Source organism: Myiozetetes cayanensis, unplaced genomic scaffold (assembly GCF_022539395.1).
Source record: "Myiozetetes cayanensis isolate MyiCay16 unplaced genomic scaffold, myiCay2020 scf6-25, whole genome shotgun sequence".
Classification (NCBI taxonomy): Eukaryota; Metazoa; Chordata; class Aves; order Passeriformes; family Tyrannidae; genus Myiozetetes; species Myiozetetes cayanensis.
In genome coordinates this window covers 24,638,778-24,662,318 of record NW_026087853.1, presented here as the reverse complement: position 1 = coordinate 24,662,318, position 23,541 = coordinate 24,638,778, and the positions used below count along the sequence as shown (strand labels likewise).

Sequence of the window (23,541 nt, the reverse complement as noted above, 5' to 3'; positions counted from 1 at the left end):
ACTGGAAGTTATCTGATGAGGGAAGTGCAGTTGTTAATTCTGATGGTGACATACCAAATTAGAAGTGCAAATGCAAGATCTGGTCTGGTGCCAGGAGTCTCCAGCAATACTTCCATGTGTTTAAATGGAACCATTGATTTGGGTTTTGTTAGCTGTACTCTGGTGAATTTCGATGAGACATGTAAATTGGACTTTTATTCAAGGAATCAGAACTTGATTAAGTGAGAGCAGATTTGAACAGAACAGTTTAAAGAAAAGGTCATACAAATTTTTTCACATGGGCAATGTAAAAGTCTCTCTATCGCACTTTTAAGAACAGTTAAACAAATTTTACTGAATTGTCCCAGAAATTCAGCCTGCAACTGATACCGTAGAAGTAACAAATCTAAAATCTTGTTTGCAGAATGGAATACACACTACTCTGTAAAAGAAAATGCTTATTCACCCTTTCAGCAAAAAAATCCTTCCAACCTGAACCTCCCCTGTAACAGCTTGAGGCCATTTACTCTTGTCCTGTTACTAATTACCTGGGAGAAGAAATCAGCTCCCACCTTGCTGCAACGTGCTTCCAGGTAGTCATGAGAGCAATAAGGTTTTCCCTAGCCTCCTTTTCTCCAGAGATCCATGGTGGAGCAGAGACCCACCTACATTCCTTGGAGGAGCCCCATACTGGAGCAGATGTCTGAAAGAAGGTTGTGACCCCATGGGAAGCCCACGCTGGAGCAGGCTTTTGGCAGGGACCTGCAGACTTGTGGAGAAAGGAAACTGCTAGAGTGGTTTGTGAAGAACTGCAGCCCATGGAAAGGATTCATGTTGAAGAAGTTCATGGAGGACTGTCTCCCATAGGGGGAACCCATGCTGGAGCAGGGGAAGGATTCCTCTCCCTGAGGAGGAAGCTGTATCAGAAACATCTGATGAACTGACTGTAACCCCCACTCCATGCCTCCCTTCACCTGGCAAGGAGGTGAAGAATGAAAAATAATGTTAAGGCCAGGAAGGAGGGAGGGGTGGGGTGAAGATTATTTTTGGGATTTTTCCTACTTCTCATTATCCTGTTCTGATTTTGATTGGTACTAAATTCATTCAATTACCCTAAGTCAAATCTGTTTTGCCTGTGAGGGTAATTGGTGAGTGATGTATCCTTGTCTTTATCTCAACTCATGAGGCTTTTATTATATTTTTTTCTCCTCTATCCAATTGAGGAAGGAAGTTACAGAATGGCTTTGGGGGCTACCTGGCCTCTAGCCAGGGTCAAACCACCACACCTAGTCCTGCTGGACACATTATTTTTCACGTAGGCCAGGATGCCACTGGTCTTCTTGGCACATGGGCACACTGGTGGCTCATGTTCAGCCTACTGTCAACCAGCACCCACAGGTCCTTTTCTGCTGGGCTGCTCTTCAGCCACTCTTCTCCAAATCTGAAGCACTGTTTGGGCTTGTTTGTAAAGAAATAATTTGCTAAAAATATTTACTCTTAGTCTATGTTATACTTTGCAGTAATATATTCCAAAAGTAATTTTCTTCTATACTGAGCAATGTTTTTCTAGGTAATCTTTGTACTTTATAAAGACACTACCATGTCAGTTAACATCACCAACAGAGTAAGATGAAGAAAAAGAAAATTTTCCCTGCAGCTCATGCTCTCCACATTAGTTAGGATTGTTTCCTGACAATTGATGCAGCCTGATTGCTTGAAAAAAACCCCATTCCTTAAGTTTCCCACTAGTGTTATCAGAGACTCAATAACATATGCATCTTATATACAATGATGGAATGTCTTTCAAAAATCCCCTTATATTTATTTCATTATATTAGCAGATTGATGTCTACTGTTCCCATTTCATTCTTATTATAAGCCAGGTAAACAGGCTGAATCCATTTTAGGGAAATGTAGTCCTCATCAGATATTTTACCCATGGAAACATTGACTTACAAATTGTGCAGCCATGGCAGAAGGGGGTGGGGCTCCTCAATACTAATTCCTTTTCAAGTTGCATCAGTTTTGCCCTGGTTAACTAATTTTTTGTGTTGTCACTCCTGAACATCCAGAGGAGTAACTGGGTAAAGCAAGGAGTCCTGCATCTGTTTATTTCTGTGGAATGTAGATATATAATTTAACAATCCAAAGTAATGTGTATCACTAAACCAGATTTTAGTAAGTGATAACTTTCCACAAATTATGTGTACTGAGTTTCTTACCAAGGTAGAGTGTAAAGCTCATTTTAATAACAAATAAATATTACATAGTGGATGTGTGGTGCAAAAAAAAAGTGTATAAATACAGTCACTGAGATGTTTCTTTTGTGCTACTGGACAGGTCTATGGATCTATAGAAATCTAGATCCCACATAGAAAGATATGGGTATAGACAAATTTAAACCTATGCTTTTTGGCCTTTATAACTAAACACAGTTTTCTAGAAACAATTTAAAAAAAAAAAAAAAAAAAAGGAAGAAAAGGTATACCAGTATAAATTTTGAACGTTCTAAATTAGACTTTAAGTGTTTGGCTGATTGGTCAAGTACAGGATTGAATGACACTGTACACTCAGGATGCATTGACATTTTGAGATTGTATGACTTTTCAGGTATTGCATCCTTAAGAGTGAGCAGTGATCACATGGAGATGTTGGTATGGTAGTTGAATGTCTTCAGCTAACATTGTGCTTATTGATAAATTTTCTCACTGATGATATATATATATATATAAGTGACACATGCCAAATTTTTCAACTAATACTAATATAAATGGGAAACCACTTGTCCACCCAAGACAACAGTGTTTTCCTATCTTTTTTATTACTTCTAAGTGCTTCCTATAGGAGTATTTCTCAAGATCTTTGTAAGGGGAAAGGGTTTGTTCTGTTACAGCAGATTTTCGAACTGAATGACTTTGTATTTTTTGCTGACAGCTGTCCATTGTTACCACTGTAAGAGCAGAGTACTATAAGAATTTTCTCTCTTGACTTGCTTACAAAAGTTGTTTTCAAGGCTGTGCTTTGGACTGCTAACTCTGAACAGTTTCACACAACTAAACAGTTTGGGAAGGGTCTTTTTAAAATACTGCAGAAAGTCTGAAGCAATTTCTAAGGGGAAGAACAAAATGTTTTGCATGTATGTCCAGGGGTATTCTGTTACAGGAAGATACTACGGGAAAATTTACTATTTTGTGCAGTCTAGCATTTTCCAGACACAGTATCAGTCTTTGTAAGCAAGCAATAAAAGTTATCCCTGACAAGAATAGGTTAGTAACATAAAAAAATTGGGGAAAAGATCCTTCAGAGGAAAAGAAATCCTCCTTCTTCATCTATGCTTCAGTTGAGACACTGCTGAATTGGTATTTGACCTTACTTGTGCCCTTGCCATGTAAACTGCTGTGAAGAACCAAATAATTTTTGGATGGCATACCTGTATATTCACACAAAAGTCTACAACAGATTGATATTCTCTGAAAATGACTTAATAGAAGTACAACTTAGTAGTTTTCTCCTACTTTTTCTTCAATGTTCTCCTCTTGATACTCATCCTACTTTCTCTTGGACGTATTTGGTCTTTCTGTTCTCTTTTCAGTGCTTGTGGTTCTGTCCTTCAGTCCCCCTTTTTTCCTCATTCTGTACTTTATACTCATTATATTTGTACATTTCCCACCATATTTTCTATATCTTAAGGAGAGCTTAAGCTTGTTCCTCCTACTGTGATCTTCACTCTCTATTGTTGGGAGGGGGGAGGTATTGTATTTTCTTTTTTAACCTTCAAATCTTCCTCCTTTCTATCCCTCAAATCTGTCAAGTTGATGTCCTTTCAGCACATTCTGGAACTGGCTTCAAGGCTTTAATCCTCTGAATTCATGGGAAGTGCTCTTTATCCTGAAGGTAGGAAGGAGGACCCAGAGACGTGAACTTAATCTGGCACTTCATTACCTCCAACAGATAAATATTTTGAGTTAGTGGAGGAGATTCTGAAGCAACAGTTAGTTCAGGAAAGCAACCTAGTCCAAGTTTCACTTGTTAAGATCCAATTAATTTCCAATAGTCACTAAAGAGGTAAAATAAAAAGAAAGAAAGAAAATAAATAAAATGGCCAAACGTAAAGAACAGTGAGTGTGTAGTCTTACACATGAAATTTGTATGGTATTTTAATTCTAAGACCTGCACTCTGATCATGTAGTTAACGTCACACCTGAATTGAAAATTTGTTTTAATGTTTTTGTTCAAATTGAAAATGATGTATGTTTTTCAGAAATCAATATTTCTCTTTCAACTCAAATACACTAGACTGCTCTCATCCTCTGCCACAAACACACACGCACACACACACATTATTTTCTCCGGATGCTGTGTGAACCATTTGTTATTGACATGTTCCTTCTGTTTGAAAGAGTATCTGCCCACACAGTTAAAAAACAATTGTGTATGGGCTTCATCCTCTTCATACAGAAGTGTGTGGTTGAGTATTTAACCTGGTTGTAAACTCAAGGAGATAGATATCAATTCCCTCACTGCTATAGACAGATTCAGGAAAAAGTATAAAAATTAAAGACAGAAAATGAGAGTTTCCAACTTGAAAAGGATAAAGGAATGTGGCAAATTCCCAAGATTATTGGTGTGTTTGTGCAGTTTCTCCCATCTTCCATATTCAGCATGATTTGTGTCCATTTGGCAGAGACTTTGGCTGATTATCCTGCTTGCTAAGAACTATTGTAGCTGTACTATGAGTTGTGCTAAGTTTTGGAAGACTAAGTACTGTTACTGGAGATAATGGGGACACAGCTTTCAGACCCCTTTGCCCACATCACACTCCCTAAGGACAGCCTGTGTATTCCTTTCAAACCCCATGTTGCAAATAATGTAAAGCAAATTGTTAGCAGCTTTGTGGTAAAGGAAAATGTTTCTTCCTAGTAGTCTTTGCTCTCTGCTTTATATTGCTCTTTCTCACACATCTCTTTCTCTGCATATGGGGGTGGCAGAACATAGGCTTACAGATAATTGAGATTGCCGTTTGTTTCCTGAAGAGCTCCCACAAACATGTTTTTAAATCCTTGATTTTGGGTAGCTGGCTACAAAGTTGCATATATTTGTGTAATATATATCACTTCTTTCCATCTACACTTACCAATTTTTTTCTCCAGAGTGAAATTCATCCAATGCTTGTGTTTGCTATAAATACACATCTCAGCTGTATTTCTATCCTTTGTGTCAACATTAAAATTCCCTTGTTCTATGTTTAGCTTGAATAATTACCAAACCATTTGCAATTAGAACTCTAGGATATGACCTCACACTGATTTATTCCTTCGTTTCTTTCTGTATTTAATACATTTCAGATACTGAAAATACCAAATCTTTGTCCTTTTATTTTGATGTTTATCAGTAATGGAAACATTCCAAAACAATCAGCCAAATACCTATGCTTTGTTCATTTATTGCCTTCTCTGAAGATAAATTGACTGTACTCAACTCTCTTCAGCATTTTTCTTCACCTAGATATTATTGCCTTCTGCAGCCACCCCAAGGTGACTGTTATCACTTAATTAAATCCTTGCACGCTGGGAAGAAAAAACAACATTGTTCGTTCATAACCCCAAGGAGGTGCGTTTTGTTTTTTTTTTTTCTTTAAGCCACTAAGCTTTTTCCCTGTTTTATTAACTTATTCCTGGCTACAGCAAGACATACTTTGTTGATGAGCAAAAGGTTGTATTAGCTTTTTATTTTCTGGGTAAACTTATCTTTTCTTTGGGAAAAAACTGCGGGCATTACAACAAAGAAGAAAAATGGGATCTCTCCAAACCCTGCAATTCTAGTAAAGGTCTGTGTAAACATCAAGCTAGTAAAGAGAAACAGGGGAGTAGCAGGAAGGAAATGAGAAAATAAAATGCAAACATAAAATTGGAACAAGACAAAAAAATAAGATGACGTGTATATACACAGAGAAACTACTGCAGTGCTAAGGGAAAATTGGCATAAGGAATAGCATTTCTGAAGAGAAAAATATATCAGGGCTCTTTATGTTACTGTCTAAGGCAGCATCTTTTTATTACCCTCTTGGTTAATGTCCTTTCTCTCTCTATTGATTTTAGACTACATAACACTGTGCTCCTGCTTTTACCTTTGCATTTCCTTTTCCATAGTGCATAATCCTACTTGAAAACTGTTAGGGGAAATACTGCAGTAGAGCCAGTCATGGAATATGTGAGACCTGTGATTTGCTTTTAAGTTGTTTTAAGTATAGTACTTCATATGAGAAAGTTCACTTGAAGTAGTAAGTTGTCGAATATGTACAGTGGTTTAGCTGCCTTTTTGCTTATTTCTAGTCCATTAAATGTAGGACTAGAAAATAGGTTTATCTACTCTAAAATTGGGGCTCAAGCAACCATATGTATTTGTTCATGATGCTAAATCATTTTGCCACCTGCTGTGTTCAACAAGCATTTACAAATAGTAAATATGATTTGAAGCTGTAATATTTGCAAGAGCAGTTTATGATATCATTTGTACAAGAAAGATTTTACTGTGTAATAGGAAAGAGCTTTTAAGTAGTTGGATAATTGCGATTTTTTGAAATTAACTACTTATTGCGTGTAGATTATAATTATTGTAGGTCAGAGGCAGAAATGTAAGTTTGTATGTGAAGCACAAAATATTGACAGATTTGTACAGCTTTACTCCAAATCCAAGATATCTGTAGTTTGTATGTGTTTGTATGGAAATGTATGTTTGTTTGTATGTTTGTATGGAAATTCCCTGTGCATTATAAAGTTGCACCCTAAATTCTGGGATTTCTTTTTGTTCTGTGCAATTAAATTCTTTTCTGTACCTCTCCTAATCAAATAATTAATTTTACAATGCTTATACAGCTTAATTGCTCTCTTTCTTAGCAATAACAAAAATCTTACTGTTTACCTTCAGAGATTCATAGTAATGCTTTTCAATCTGTGTGCAATGGATCTAACATCCACATTGATTTTAAGCTATATTCTATGTTTTTATCTAGTCTGTTTTAACTTTGAGGCCTGTAGACTATCTATAGATATATCTGCACCTCTAATTAAATATATTGCAAAGGTATATGAAACCTCTTTTATTTGGAATAGAGACAATATATTGCAAATTTATCAGTTATGAAGATTTTAGGTTTGTTTTGATTACTATTCAAGAGTGGTTTAGTAAACACTAATTCTACACTGAATAAAGTTTTGGTGTCAAAAGGGTGAGGTTCCTCCTTGGCATCAGTAAGAGCTTCTTTAGAATTTGGCTGTAGGCAGAATTTTATGTGTGAATTTGGGACACTAATTTCAAATAGCTGTAGTATGTACATACTTTCTGTTTGCTTTCCAAACCTGTTTTTATCAAGTTTTTTTCCTCTTCTTGTTCATGACTAATTGGAAAATCTATTTCTACATTTGTAGAATAACTTCACTGCAGGATTAGGAAACGGCACAGGAAGTTTGTGAGGGGGAACTTTATTCCAACAATATTTACGTAGAAATAGATGGCAAGATATTCTCTAGTTTCAAACACAGATGCTTTAAAGTTTCATATGCCATTAATATCCATCTTTGAGGTCAAAAAGCTTTCTGAATTTCTGAGTCCTCTGGTGTGTTTATTTTCCGTTAAAATTTTAATTTAGAAATAAAAAACAGTTCTTAAATACTGTAGGAAATCACCTCTAGCAAGCTGAAATGTAATCCTGCTATGGATAGTCATGAGGCTGAAAAAGCTGTTTATATTTTAAACCCTAGTCAGAATTCAGTCTTCTCAGATGTAGAAAACATTTGATTATATTTCTGTTGCAGTTATCTAGTGTGTGTGTGCTTCTGCTCTTTCCCATCTGGTTTCAAACCAGAGTCAGAGAAGGACTGATAAAACACCATTTCTTTTTCACTATAGTGACTGAAAACAGATTGAAGAAATTCAGATAAATGTCGGAACTCATTAAAGCATGACCACTTAAATTTATTTATTTTTAAGTTGGAGGGGTGGCTGCCAATTAAAATGGCAAATTTACATGCAGAAGTCTCTCTATACTACTTTCTGTGCAGTGTGTCAGGCAGCATGTTCATTTGGGCATGGTAATGGAACAAAATCCGAACTGCAAAGACATTCATACAGCAGCATAAAAAGTACTGGCAGTGCAGTTTGATAGGACAAGAGGTAATAATTTTAAAGTAAAAGGGAGTAGATTCAGAGTAGACAGTACAGGTTGCCCGAAGAGGTGGTGGGTGCCCCATCCCTGGAAACTTTCAAGGTCAGGTTGGGTGAGACTCTGAGCAACCTGATCTCTTTGAAGATGTTTCAGCTCATTGTAGGGGGGTTGTAACAAAATGACCTTTAAAGATCCTTTCCAACCCAAACCATTCCATAATTCTATTTGATTTTGGTTCAGAGTAGTTTTCCTATGGTTTAAGGAAAGGAAAAAAATGAAGAAAAAATGAAGCTACTGGGACATGTATGTTTGAGGAAATTCTGATTTGTATTTTCTTTTTTTTTTTAATAAGAATTTTGATGTTAAACTTTCACTAGAATTTCTTTCACTGATACACCTCAAGTAAGACTTGAAAGTACACTGCATAGAGAGAAGAGACACTGTTATAATGCAACATTACAGGATGTTCAGGTAGCAGGATCAGGAACTCAGAACTGCACAACAATGATGCCCAGATAAATGATGACAATTGCCTGAAATGTAGACAATCAAGCAAACGTATAAAGTATTGCTTTGGGTCTAAAAGAAGATACTGCTCAAGACAGGACAACTGCAGATACATGGAACCTTTTAATAGAGCAGAAAAAAGAAAAATATCACAGTGAATGCAGGGAAAGCTGGGATGCTACACTGATATTTTACACTGGGTGTTTAAAGCTCATAGTAAGAAGAAATTAGAATTCCTTAGTTCTAGGTGGTTTGGAATAACAGGAAAAGGAGGAGGACTTTTATTTCATCAGTTCCATTGATGAAGACAGTTTTACCACAATCATTTTTGGGAGAGACTAGGCTTCAGGTCTCTTACAAGTTATAGTGAAACAGATAGTAACAGAGGAGAGAAATTATATCAGTTCCTACTTGGGACACAGGATACAACATATAGTGTTGACATGTGTAATAAATAGCATTAGGATTGGGGGTGTCAAGACTTATTTGGAGCTCTTTAAATAATGCGGTCTTGTGGATTATTGGCACAACCAACAGCTACTGGACTCTGCAGTGTCAAAGAAATCTACAGCACCCTTTGATGAGCAGGTTATTGATACTTTATTCTGCAGCTGATCCAGGGCACCCCTTGAGGGAGTAGCATGGTAATTTGGCTGCATACTAAAACCCTATGGTAAAAATGCAGATGAACATTTTCACATGGTAACTGTGAATCTGTCTTTAAAAGGAAAAAAATATATTGTTTTTTGAAACCTTGTGTTTCTGGCTTCTGGACAAATCGTAACCCACTTACCCATCCCCACACTAGAGAGTAGGATTTTATTATAGAAATAAAAACAGACCCTTAATTATCACAGCAGTCAGAGGTGCCACTATAATATATTAGCTTGTTTTTAAAAAGAATATAAACCTTTTTCATTGGAAGAGCTGCTCTGTGCTGTTGATATGCTTGAATTTATGCAATGAGCTGGTAAACAGCAAAATCCATACTTATCTTTAGCTACACAGGCACAAGAGGTGAACTCACAGAAAAAAAAAAAAAAAGACAAAAAAGACAAAAAAGAGGAAAAGGAAGGAAGAAAGAGAAGGAGGGATGGAAGGAGAAACACAATATTTCCTCATGGTGCAGGAAGAGATTAGAGTCCTGTTGATGGCAAAGCTACATGCTGTCTTCTCAGCTGGTCTCATATTCCATCTGTGAAACAGAAGGTCAACATAGCAATAGTGTTTTGTAGTGACAAACTGAGTAGACTTCCTCAAACCATTCAGGACCAGACCTCCAGTATCAGGATAATTGATTTTCACATAAATGTGCATTTTCCACTTTTATGTGAAATGTACTTCTGGACTGAAGCACTGTTACTTAAAAACTCTTGCACAAAGTGCTGTGACCCAGCATAAAGATATCAACTTTACTGTGAAGAATGTAGATGTACTGGATAATTATTTCAGGGCAAGATTTTGAAATATTTTTATTATTAATGAAATCTCCAAGTTATTCCATGAAGTTGTTTGTCCTATGTAGTCACTGTACTCCTGTGTTCCTTGCACAGATAAGTGAATGGAAACCAAAGCTTCTATGGGCACCAGCAAGCATAGTTTTCTGTATATTTCCATCTTGTCTTCTGTTGACTTTTGTATCTTAAGACAGTGTAAGCATTTTGAGGATTTTTCAGTGATCAGGATATTTGGAAGGTCTCTGTTCTGTGACGTCTGTCCCAGTTTAAAGTCTAATGATATAAGAACTCATAGTCCAACTTTTACTGCTGCAAAGGCTCTCAGAGGGTCTCATTTCCATTATAAATCTGTTTTCTCCAAACATGTAGATATTTCTCTAAGACCTCTGCCCTCTGTCAAATCTGGAAAAACTAACCTTGGATTTGAATGCTGTTAGTAGGGTGGACAGACAAAGACATGCAGAGTAGAGGAAACAAATTTGGCCACTTCACAGTCCAGACCTTAAAAGATTATAGTTTTGTGGACTTTTTCCTTTTCTCGTTGGTTTTTTTTTTATTTGGTTGGTTGGTTTTTTTGGGTTTGGGGTTTTTTTTGTTTGTTTGGGTTTTTTTCCATGCCTCTATAAACCTAACTTCTAGTAACTAGCATGTTCTGATTTGTGCCAGTCCAGATTCTGATTGTTTTGAGGGTCACAAGATTAAGGAGTCAAGGGACAGTAAGAAATCTGGAGACTTTTATGTACTGGTCTTTACTGGAAAAGCAAATCGCTGCTTTAATTTAGTCCATCTGAATCCTAGAATTCTTGGGAGTGGACAAATGTGGAACTGCTCCACACACACTCCCCTAGGTGGAGAAAGAATTGTTATAGTAAATAGGTCTCCTGAATTTGTACAGAGCTTAATGGCAGCTGGAAGAATTCTCAGCTGTTTAGGACCAGGTTCAGTCTTCTTTGTATTATAACATGCAATAAGGGCTGAAGATAAGAAGAGGATTTTTTTTGACTTTGTTCTATGTTCTTGTTATATCTATTTTCCATTGTCTAAAAAGTATTCTCAACATGTTCTTTTCAAGAGTATAAATCAGAATGGTATGCTAGCCAAAGAACTCAATTTCTCATATATAATCTATTTTGATTGTCTGTATTGCCATCTATTAGATTAAATATGCTAAGTGTAAGTCCCTCATCCTGTTCTTCCTTGAGCACAGCCTCTCTGCCTCATATGTATGAAATTGTGTGATGCAGGTGAGAACACAAGTACTCAGGTCTGGGCTAGACACCTAATTCTAGCAAGCCAATTGTCAGGATCAATCACCAGAACATCTGAGTACCTATTGAGTGCAGGTAATATTTTAAGAATGAAATTAATTCCATATCACAAATTCTTCTGCATAATTTTTTTACCTAGCTTTTTGGACAGGCATTTAGTTACCTTTATCTGTTTACTTTCACATAGTGTCAGATTTGTAGATTCATAAATAACAAAGGACTTCAAACTTACAGCTTGAGAAACAATGGGATTCACAACAATGCCTGTTCTTCCCACAGTCAGTTTTGCCTGTATAGGTGCTTCTACTTGCACGTCATTCCAGTCACATCAGGTTCTCACAATCTCTTGCTGTGTGGTCTGAGCTGCAGGTCTGGGGACTCAACCCCTCATTCTGCCAACTCTCACTGTGTATCTTAGCTCCTGCTGCTGAGTCACCTTACTCTTTCACTTTTGGCACTAATTTAGTAAATGTTATGCAAGTAGATATATTGTCAAGTCCTTTACTCAGGGCAGCACCTCTCGCTGCACAAATGTATAAATGATTGTACCACCTAAGGGCAGAAACCACTTATATTCAAACCATATGTATCCAAAGCAAAGTCAGTCCACAGATAGGTATACACTTAATCCTGACCAAAAATGGTCGTTTTCTCAGGATAAGAGATAAATAATATAATCTTTATATGAGAAGTCTCATCCTAAATAGGCATAGTTGATTGTATTACATGGCACACAGTTGTTGGCATTACAATCTGCTGTCCAAACAGTCTTGAACCAGCACTAGGAATCCTATAAAAGGGAGGGTAGGAGCTCATCAGGAGCAGGCATCATTTAGATGAAAGTTCAGTGCTTTAATACACAACTTTCACAGGGTGGTTTGGGATTTTGTAGCAGCATAGAATGGCCTTCCAGAAAAAACAAACAAACAAACAAACAGTATTGATATCTATAAGGCAGAGATCCCTAAAAGTCAGTTATTGCTTTTGTACACAAAAAATTGTCAAACTCTTAATCTCTGATTTTTTTCTTGAACTCCCATTAGTTCTTGTAATCCCATTGCTGTGATTCTCAAGCTCACCTCTGATACTTGTCAATCTATTATCAGTGAATAAAACTGGGAATACATTTTAAGAACCTGACTGCCACCTTTAAACATTATTCTTGGCTCTGAACTTTTCTCTTCTACACTCCACTTTTGCAGTGATTCTGATCTGGAATAAATGTGCTTTTTTTTAAACAAGTACTAAAACTGCCACTGCAAGTTCTTGCTGCTTTGGATACATAACCTTACATATTCTGTAAGTCTGTGAAAGATGCATCAGAGGAATCAGTAAAGTTTAATCCTCTTCCTTTATTTCTTGGCTTTGAACTATAAAGCAGACATCCTTATTATTGACAAATTTATTTTTTGGCACTTCCTTATTGTCATAAATTGCATCTGGCCACATAAGCAGTGGGCATGAAGATGACAAATTAGGAAACTGGCATCAAAGTCCATTCTAACTGCGTCCTTTGAGTTTGTCCCCTTACCTCATCTTTTTTACTGTAGTTGTTTTGCTGCCAAGTGCACATTGCTTTGTTGTCAAATATGTGTCATTAATTCACAAGGAATCTATGATCATGTAGTCATATAACCATTATGGTGAAGTGTGATTGAGAAAATGGCAGTGGTATAAGAGTTGAAAAAAGGGATTTCTGTGTGTTTAATGCTGGGATTTTTACTCAGTGGTAAAAAGCTTGTAGCACAAGGAACACTGCAATAAGTCTTATGCCTTTTTATTTTATTTGGGCTTCTGGTTTGGGTGGGGTTTTTTTGTTTTGGTTGATTTTTTGTTTTATTTTTCTTGTTTGGTGTTTGTTTGTTTTGCACAGGATTAAAAAGACAGAGGAGGAGGAATAAAGCTTTTAGAGATTTGTGTAAGTCAGTAGATAATCAAACTTTAGTTGCTCATTTTTATTCATGTATATCAAATACCTCCCATGTAAAATCCTATTTCCCAGCACAGTACTCTGGTTGTCTCTTAGTACGAAATTGTGAAAGCCCAAGGTCAGATTTTTCCACCTAAATAGTTAAGCTTTTGCATGTTTGCTGGTATTGCTGGAGGATATTGCTCTGATATCTTAATAATGAGAGCACAGTAGAAGTATACTAAGACCAGATTTCTGTTAGCCATCGTTTATGCCTTTGATTTTATTTTAAACCCTCATTCAAGAATGGTTGCCATGTTGAAATGAAACTTTTTTGTTTCTTTCTTCAATAAATCATGTTTTTTAAGCCATCTTGTAACACAATAAATAAATAATGCAATTATAGATATATTATGAGAGGGACTGTTTTCTTTTGTAAATGTCAATTGCATCCAGTACTGCCTCTCTTTAAAAAAAAAAAGTAAAATATTTTTGCTGTTATTGAAGGTAGTATGTCTAATTGGTGACAGGCTTTGTCCTGAAATTAATGCTCAGCTCCAGTTATAATATCGTTATGTCATAACACTGAAAAATTCTAATTAAGATGATCTGTTTGCCAGGAAAAAGTTTAGTATATCAATTAATCTGTTTTATCAGGGGGAGTATTCGCTTCCCCAACCCCTAACTCCTGATCACAGCCTAAATGATGAGAAAAACATCACAGATGCATGCTGCATTGGACAAAGAACACATGCATGCATTTAAATCATGTATATCTTACTTTTTACTGATGTAATTGTGAAATATGTTCTTTTTGCATTCATAATTAGGGGATGGAACAGATGGTGAAGGCTTAGTTTAAAATAATCTGTCATTAAAATAACCTAGCCTACTGGTAATTCTTCACTCTAACTGGAGTTTAGGTCAGGGTAACAGGGGGTTTTGCAGCATTGGAATACACTAGAAAGAATTAGGGACTTCATGGATAGTATGAAATATGAGGATATTCTCCAGAAGGACACTGTAGTAAGACTCCAGTGAATTAAATTTGCCTGTATTGGGAATATGCAAAAATGGCTGGGACAAAATTCCTCTGACAAATATAAATCCATTTACTATGATGCATTATACATAAGTGCATATTCGGTCAAAGTGGTACAGTGGGTTTTATATCCTGAGAAGAAATAACCTCACTATGCTTCAAATACTGCAAAAGACACTTAGTATTTTGGGTTAAAAACCTGTGCTTTACATTTTTGTATTATTCTGATGTCAGAGGATATAAATTATAATTATTTGCATTATTGTCCAGAGGTGCTGTAGCTAGTGACTTTTAAATCTGAGTCTTACTTCATATCTACCACACTGACTCTCTGGTATGTGACAATGGAAAACTTATATCAGTCCTGTCTGGCTAGTTTAGAACAGTTTTCAGAAATAAGAAAACTGGCTCAGTAAATCAGATACTTGCATGTCTTTAAAGCATTTATTTTAGTGTTCCCTCCAAGATTTCATTCTTTAACAGCTTTGAAGAGAGCATATAGATTTCAGCATGGTATTATGATAAATCTTCTTGAGGAGGGGCAAGCATTAACATTTGTGTCGGTTCTTTTTCATCTTAATCCAACCTTGGTTAATAATCAGAAAATTCTACATAGTGGGTAAGAAGATGTAATTAACCCTTTGACCCCAGAATCTTAATTGGCGCCTGTTGAAAACAGTGGGACAGTTAAAAAAAATAAATTAAAAAGTAGCCTGTGGTGATTGAAACAGCATAATACATAATGGTTTTCTGAAATAAAAAGTACTTGTGAGCTTCAGCTTTAATCACATTTTGCATAAAACCAGTAAATGTAGGTTTAAACAAGAAGTTGTCAGTCTACCTTAAATTGGGTTGTGCTCAAAATTGGCATTTGAGGTCACCTTGACCCTTTCTCAGCTGCCACACTAGATGGGATAGGACTGGTTTTATGACAGTCAACTTCATTTATTTAAAAAAAAAAAAAAATAGATAATTGAACTCAAGAATATTTTCCTAACAGAAGACACTCTACACTTATATTGATCCCCTCTCCTTCCATGAAAATAGGGCATGTTATGAAAAACCAGTTACCTTTACAGGCCCTATTTATAATTAACTGTGCAATGTCCAAACCAGAAATCCTATCTGCCTTTGAACTACAGTGAAACTGTTCAGAAATTCTGGCTGGAAATTACACTGGCACTCATTTTTAAAAGAGAGATTTGAAAGCTGACTAAATCCAGTATCCTTCTCTCATTTATTGTGTCCTCAGTAACACATAGGTGATATGAATAATACTTCCAGAGTTTCCTTATTGAAACAAAATTGTTTGTGAATATATAGTATACAGTGGTATCACATACTCTTCTGCATTATGTAAGATAACCTGTGTGATGTTGCCTTGTACCTTCTCTGAAGTCTGCTGCTCTCTTGGCATGCACAAAGGATGTACGCTTTATGAAAAATTGAAAAATTTCAACACGCATTACTTAAATAATAAATATTCATAAATAATACCTATGAATAACGAATGAGACAGTCCTTCAGAACTAATGTTTGACCTGTAAAAGGAACAACAACATTGTCACAAAAGTGGTCTGTCTCAGCCCTTTCATACTGGTGGGAACTGCCTTACATTGGAAGGTGGCTACTTTTCCTCCTATTTTTATTGTCATTTTTCTTAGGTATTGGAACTTGAGCTTAGTACTTGAGGCTTTTGTTCTAATGTCTGTGTATTTTGGGCATGGAAGTAATTAGGTGTCCATTAGCTGTTAATTAGTGGCTTTTTCAAAATATGATTAAATAAACTTTCTGATTTTGCTCTGTTGAAAAAAATTGCTGAATTCAGTCAGTAGTGGTATCCAAGCATAACTTCAGAGAAGCAGGAAAAGAAATGGAGAAGGAATGACTAATCATGATTTATTAGTCTCAGTTGGCTTAATGAACAAATTTTATGGCACAGGCTGTGACCAATCACATAGGAAAGCAAAGGTGTTGGCATGCTGCACTGAACCTGCCAGTCCTTCAGTGGTGCCTCCTTACTTGGAGGCAAAAGTAAGGAATAGTCTCCCAGAAAGATAAGAGAAGAAAAGACTAAAGAATTAAAACCATTTAATTGAAATGAGAGAATCAGAGTCATTGGCATGGAAAAGTAGCAAGTGCTTAACTAACACTTCTCTCTTCATCACTCTTTCCAGTTGCTGATGAATTTCAAACTTTAGCTATGGAGGTTGAAATTTCTTTGTACAGCTGTGTTGATCAGAGATAGTTTTATTTGTTTATATATTTCCAGAAAAACAGTTTGCACCCAATTTCAAAACAGCACTGAGGGAAACATTTCTACCTAATTAGTACTATAAAGCTTCCTTCAAATTTTTGTTTCATTAAGTCTTTATTCCTAAATAATATCATGTGTATAAAAGAAGTAGAAAAGCCATCAGTGACTGAAAGAATTATTTTTCTATTCTTACAAAACTCTGTCAAGATATGCCAGATAATTACATACTAATGCAGTGTACTAAACAGACCAGATCATAAATACCTTCCAACTATATGTAACTCTCTCAAGTAACAAAGCAAGGGGACTGCACTAAAATCCTGGCTATATAAAAAATTGAGAAGAGGAAAGTTGTTTCTGTATGATATACAAATAACCTGTAAAACATCTTTCCTCAAGATATTATTAAGCCAAAAATTTAACAAGATTATAAAAAAAAAATTCTAAGGAAGATCAGATATCATAATCATACCAACTACTAACAACAACAGGTTAGAAATAAACCTCTGGTAGGCTTTTCATTGCCTATATGGATATTCCAAACACTGTTCTGAAGAGTGTAGGTGCATCCTGTAAGACCCAGGAAAACCAACAGCTGCAGATAGGCCCTTTGTCTCATTCAGTTGTTTTGCTCGTGGAGAATGAAATTCCATACAGGTGGCCAGGGAGTCAGTGTCATGCTTCTCAGTTTTGTATCTCACAGAGAGTTAAACCATTTTCTTCAAAGGAACACGGGACAGAGCATCAGGAAAACTTAAAGCAAGACCTCTAAAGATTTACTCTTCTGAATAAAAGAAATTGTACATAGTGGAGGAGATCAGATGTGCAAAGGTTTTGATTGTCCTGGGATGGATCTAAGTTTGAACTTCACTGTTCCAAATCTTCCACCTGTTACTGATGTTAAGAATGCAAGGAACTGATGTTATTAATTTGGAAAAAAAAAAAAAGATGATTTATAAGAGGTCAAAAATGGCTTGCATAATATAAATGTTTTTACATGAAGGAAATCTATGCAGATTTACATTTTTATTAATTCATAAATATAAATTAGGGTCTTTCTTTAATGCAATGTCTTTAGTGAGGGTTTGTTTTCCAATATGTAGTCTATTATTTTTAGAAAACTCAGATTTTTGAACTAATTCCACCACCTACTACATCAGAGAAGGGGGAACATTTGCCAAAGACAGCTTCTGACTAGCAGCCTGTTGGAAATTAATCAAGAAGCAGAAGAATAGAAAAATAAAACCTCTCAGAAATCACTGTTGTGTATTTGAAAAGGAGTGAAATGATTACATGACTTTTTCATCCTCTATCTTCATCAAATTTATGTGGTTTTCTTCTTTTCTCTTCCAAAACCAGACTGATCCATGCTACAGTTATATTTTCACTTTACGTGTACCATTGTCACAAGGAAATATTTGGGATGATATTTTTGGGATTGTTCATTATTCCTCCTAACTTTTGGGCTGTTTCATATTTTCTGACTTGTTTTAACATTTCTAATTTCTGGTATTTTGTGATTTTACTTTGCAATAGTGAGTGTTTGCCAGTAATCACTCCCACTAAAGGCAAAAAGGTAAAGACAAGAATAGGGTATGAAAGGCAGTTTCTTCCTACTGATGGTTTGCTCTTATTCATAGAGGTGTATTTCTATCTCAATGTGTAGCAATTTACTCTGTGTGTCAGGTTAGAATATAGTTCTTTGTTTATTAAATGCACTCATGTTTCAAAAGGTATGCATTGATCACTATAGTTGTATTTTGATTTTTGCAGTTGCAATGGAAACCACATCCAAAGACTTGAACCTGTCAAAATAAAATCTGATCTAGAGTTTTATACTGAAGGGATGAAATTCATAACATTTCTAGAGACCTAAGCTGTAAACATATTTGACAGTAATCTGCTGATTGGCTTTGTTTGTTGTCTCACAAAAGAAAAATGGGGGTGTGCATGCACGTGCGTGCATGTGTGTGTAATCCTCAATTAATTTACAAATTATTGAGGTCCATAGTGGTTTGAGTGATGGCAGGATTTTATTTTCTCCTTTTCAGTTTTCGGAAGTGGAAATTGTCTGCTTTGATTCTGAAAGATGGGGGGGGGGAATGTATCTTTTTATATGCCATTCAATTGGAAGGTTATTTGTTTTCCTTATTTATCTCTTCCTGTTAAAACAAAAAAAAGAACATTTCATTTTTCTGTATTTCTTCTGTCAAGCAAATGAGATAAATTTTTATCCAGTATATGGCATATGTAAGCATGACAGTAAGTCCTTGAACTTAGTATATACTTATATGCTGGTTATTAAAATGTAGGCAGAATATAAAGGAATTGTCTAAGGGTTCAAATTAAAACCACTCTCATAACAATAGAACATTTTTCTCAATTTATTCTGTGATGTCTTTATTTGAATCTATTTCTATCTGTAATTTGGAGATTTTTATTAATCTATTCACTTTTTTTTTTCCTCTTACTCTATAGTCCCTGGATGGATTTGTATTTGCACTAAATCAAGAAGGAAAATTTTTGTACATTTCAGAAACTGTCTCCATCTATTTAGGCCTGTCCCAAGTAAGTACATGCTTTCAATTCTAGAAACTCAACTGTGTATTATGCATTCTTCTGTCTATCATTCTTAAGGAAATAATAATTTTGCTTCTGTATTTGCATGGATTATTAACTTAGTTTTTTAAAGTTGCATCTTGTTCATCCTGAGATGCAACTGAAAAATCTGCCTATCAGTATTGGATGTTGAGATGTGTCTGAAAACTTTTTGCCACAAAGGATCATTATTAATTTATTGAGAACAAATGAAGTTTCTTTTCTCAGTTGTTTTGAACTTTAAACCTCTATACCTGATAGGAAAGGGACACTCTAATAGTACTTCCCTTGTGTCCTATTACTGGATGTTTATGGAGTACCCTGCATTATCCAGGGAGCTGACACGATGACAGGGAGTCATTTGGAGTCAAGAAATGCTGAAAGAGACCATTAAAATGTCTTGCAGGGAGGGTTCCAACAAGGACAATTTTGATGCTTTCACAAATGCTCAGTAATACGAAGAGATGAATTTATAAAATGTAAAAGTTTTTGGTTTGTTTGTTTTTTTGGTTTTTGTTTTTTTTTTTTGGTTTTTTTTCGTTTAATTGCTGACAACTGTTTCTCAAAGATTAAAAGACAGGACAGAAGTGGGGAGAAAGTCAGTTGTTAAGTCAGTTGTTAATGCTTATTCCTAATCCTGCAGCATTCAGAACTGTTTAGGAAGGATAGCTTCTTTCTGCTTGCACTTAAAAATGCAGTAGAAAGATTTTGCATGATGATTTTCAGAGTAGGATAATCTACTTCTATTGCAGTCACCCTAAGGAGAAAAAAAAAAAACCACTGAAATAATATTTATTTCAGCTCCTTTAAATTGGGACCTATACTGCTATGAGGAAACACCTATTAGCACAAGCTACTCTCAGTTTTGCCATATCCCACCAAAAATGAAACAGGAAATTTTAACATTTGGTGCCAAAAAAAGACTAACTTTAAATATTATCTGGTGAAAATCTGAATAGAGTTTCATTAATTCCTCATAGAACGTGCAAGCAATTGTCTGTAATAAGTTCAGTAATTGTTATTTTGTGATGGCTTTGGCAAACCCAATGCTAGAAATGGAAACAAGAGCTGTTTCTAAGTCATATCTGTATTCTTGTCTCTCATTAAAGTCCCTTGTTTTGTAATAGACTTTAATCCCTGACTTAATCTGCTTGGGAGTTAGTATGAAGAATCCCACATTTTTAAATCAGTGCACCACCATGTTGATAATACAGTAAAGAATTGGAACTTTAATGTTTATTATTGTCTTATGTTCATATTAATCTGTTTTATGCATAGTATCCAACGAAGTTTAATAAGCCAGTAAAGAAGAAGGATGGATAATTAGTTTAAGCAGGTAAATGCTAATTAGGAAACTCCTGAAAGGCATCCATTATACACTAGCTTAAAACAAATTTTACAGCCCTGGTTAGTGGTGTAATCCAAATTCTGTCAAGGCAACTGCATTTTCTGTAATTGAGATGTGTATGTTTGCTTTGCATAACAGATGGCTCTGTATGCTTAGACTGATAGCTAGGAAAATAATAATTGCATTATTCTGGCCAAAAGAATATTAGCTCTTGGGTTTTGGCCATTTCAGTCAGTCCTCCTGCCAGCACAGCATATGCACATATATGGATTGGATTTTCAAGGAAATTGATGCATCTGGAATAGTGCGGCCATCTGAAATATCATCTGTTCAAGAAAAATTTGGCTTTAACCCTATGCTAGTCTCTTGTTAAAAGCATTTTCTGCCACTGTCTTTTTAATTGTAGGAGCTGGTAAATCTTTCCATACTCTGAACTCACATGGTGTTGTTAGGACTTTACACTTAATCTTTATCCACATACATATTTCAGAAAGTGTTCAGATAAATAAATGGATTTTCTTTGCATGTTAGAGTATTTGATATATCAGGATAAACATTTCCATGTGTTCACCACTGAAAGTACTTGTGGAAAAGCTACCAAAAATCAGAACAAGGACTATGGATTTTTATGCAATAGTAAATGAAATCTACTGAAATCTACTAAAATATCTGAGATTTTTACTGGTCTTCTCTTCTATCTTTATGGAGACATTTTTATACTTCTCAGATCTCCTGTACTTATATTTTTAATGTTTTATTCTCTTGCTACAATACTTTATAGCTAGTCTCTTAATAACTTCAAAAGAAATGCTGTAGCTACTTAATTCTAATTCAGTTGTCAAAGCTTATTTGTTACAAAAAATATCAGCAAGAATATTCATAGAACCATTTCTCAGACTATACATGGAAATGCTACTGTTTGCACTACAAAAACTTAAAATCCTTGTGAATTCTGAATTTCTGGATTGGTGCTATGTGATAAATGTGGCATTACATTTCTTGTACTGCAGGTAAATGTTGAAATGACCCAATCCTTATACTGCCAAACTACATATTCATAGAGAACTTCTAGGCAGTTTTCAACTTAAAATCTGGATATATATAATAAACATTTTTATTTGAAACATCTTCATCATGCTGAATGTGGAGTCTTACTTTCTAGTCAAATGATTTCTCTAAGACTTCATCCTTGTTTAGTTCAGGTTTTTTATTTGTTTATTTGTTGAGGTTTTTTTAACTGGTATGCATGGAAATAACGTACAATACATTTTGTACTTGCGAAGCAAAATCTTATGTCTCTTAGCTATAGGAAAACAGTCCTTTTACTGAATCTCAGCAGGTGAAAACAGTTTTTCACAGAACCCAATTTTTCTCTTTTCTGAACATTTAGAGCCAGTGGTGCAAAACAAATGGATGCTGATGTTCTCAGATAGCTCCAGGACTAATAGTAAAGAAATCTGATAAAACAATATCTTGGGAGGCAGCCTGGCAATGATGATAATAAAGTTACCTCTGGCAAAAGGAACAGTATATTTGCACAGTAAACAAAAATTACAATAAATACATTTTTGACGTTACAGTGAATATACCTTGCATGTAGATACTCATCAATATATATTTTTGAATGCTTTATCTTCCAGCTAATGCTAGCCAAAAATTTTAATTTAGTTTGGCAGATATATGTTTTAGACCACACTGGAATTCCAACAAAAGCAGTTTCAGAGAACACAGAAAGTAGAGGGAAAGACAGAGTTAGCTGAAAATAATGAGTGAGGTAATGTAAAGAATCAAAGCAGCAGAAATGGACCAAAAATCTCCCAGTTATACCCTCAGTATGTATAAATTGTCATGGTTCTGTTATACTTGAGGCAAGCTGAAATAATTCAACATACTTTTCACTTCTTTCAGGAACTTTAGTGTTTGTTGAAAGACTCAGGCATGTCTAGAAATGTGCAATATGGCCACAATTTCTCCCTGGGTTGGACAACATGACCTGTGATAGTGTAACTTTCCCTTTTGTCAATACAAACAACTTTTTACAATGCATCTCTTTAGTGATGTTTGTTCTTCATGTATATCTAGTCCCAGGCACTTTCCAAGTCAGTAGCTAACTTTAGATATCAGGGTAACTGCCATCTTAATGCAATGAGGTTTCAAAAGAAAATGGATAAAAAGAGTCATCATATCTAGACATTGAAGAGGCATTCAATTCACTCCTTCCAGCACTTAGAAGTAATTATCTGTGCTTACCTAAGAGATTTCAATTCTTTTGAAAAGTCTCTGTGTTTGAGGCTTAGACCAAAAATATGCTGAAATGTAAATAGTAACAAATAGGGAATAAAATCTATCCGGAACCAGACAGAAAAAATATTTCTTACCTGTAAAGAAAAAATTGTCAGACATAGGATGTTTCAAGGTCAAAAATATTATTGAAACATAGAAAATATTATGGGTTGATAATCTGTCTAGGGTGCTTTTGCTTTCAGGAAAATAGTCACCTCTCACCAACAGTTGTACTCAACAAAGATAGTATGTATTGCTTCCCCTCTGTGAGGTCCATACCTTATAGTAAAAGATTTCCTACTTGTCCAGGACATGCAGCAGGTTTGGAAATTGGCCTGTTGAAAAGAGAGCTCACTAAAAATGAACAGTGCAGCTGCTAGCATAATAGGAGATAGATAATAGAGATGAAGAAGGAAGAAAAAAGAATAAATTGCAGATAATTTATCCTTTTTAAAACAAGGCAGGCAAAACCAACAGGTATATTACATGTGTACTCTGTTACTAGTAGCATAACCTATCTCCTTATTTTGGCTTTCTGTGCATTTGTTCTATGAAATGGCAAATAAAATTATAGCTACAGCACACAAGTACAAGGTCAAATAAATGACAGTACTCATTCTATTTGTGAAGCTATTCTGAAAAGGAACCATGGTGCCAAATGTGGTTTATTTGAATAATAAAGAAGAATTAGATTCCCCTGATAACTTGGCTGAGGGCCAATAAATCACT

At 35.4% G+C, this 23,541-nt stretch overlaps 1 protein-coding gene across 4 annotated transcripts in view; it reads left to right on the top strand.

The window, feature by feature from the left end:
* NPAS3 (neuronal PAS domain protein 3) overlaps window positions 1-23,541 on the top strand; it is a 609,449-nt gene that overhangs the window by 400,970 nt on the left and 184,938 nt on the right. For all 4 annotated transcript variants that reach the window (XM_050335759.1, XM_050335760.1, XM_050335761.1 and 1 more), the window contains one exon: window positions 19,062-19,151. In XM_050335759.1, coding sequence (XP_050191716.1) covers window positions 19,062-19,151 — 90 coding nt within the window. The remainder of the gene's footprint in view (window positions 1-19,061; window positions 19,152-23,541) is intronic.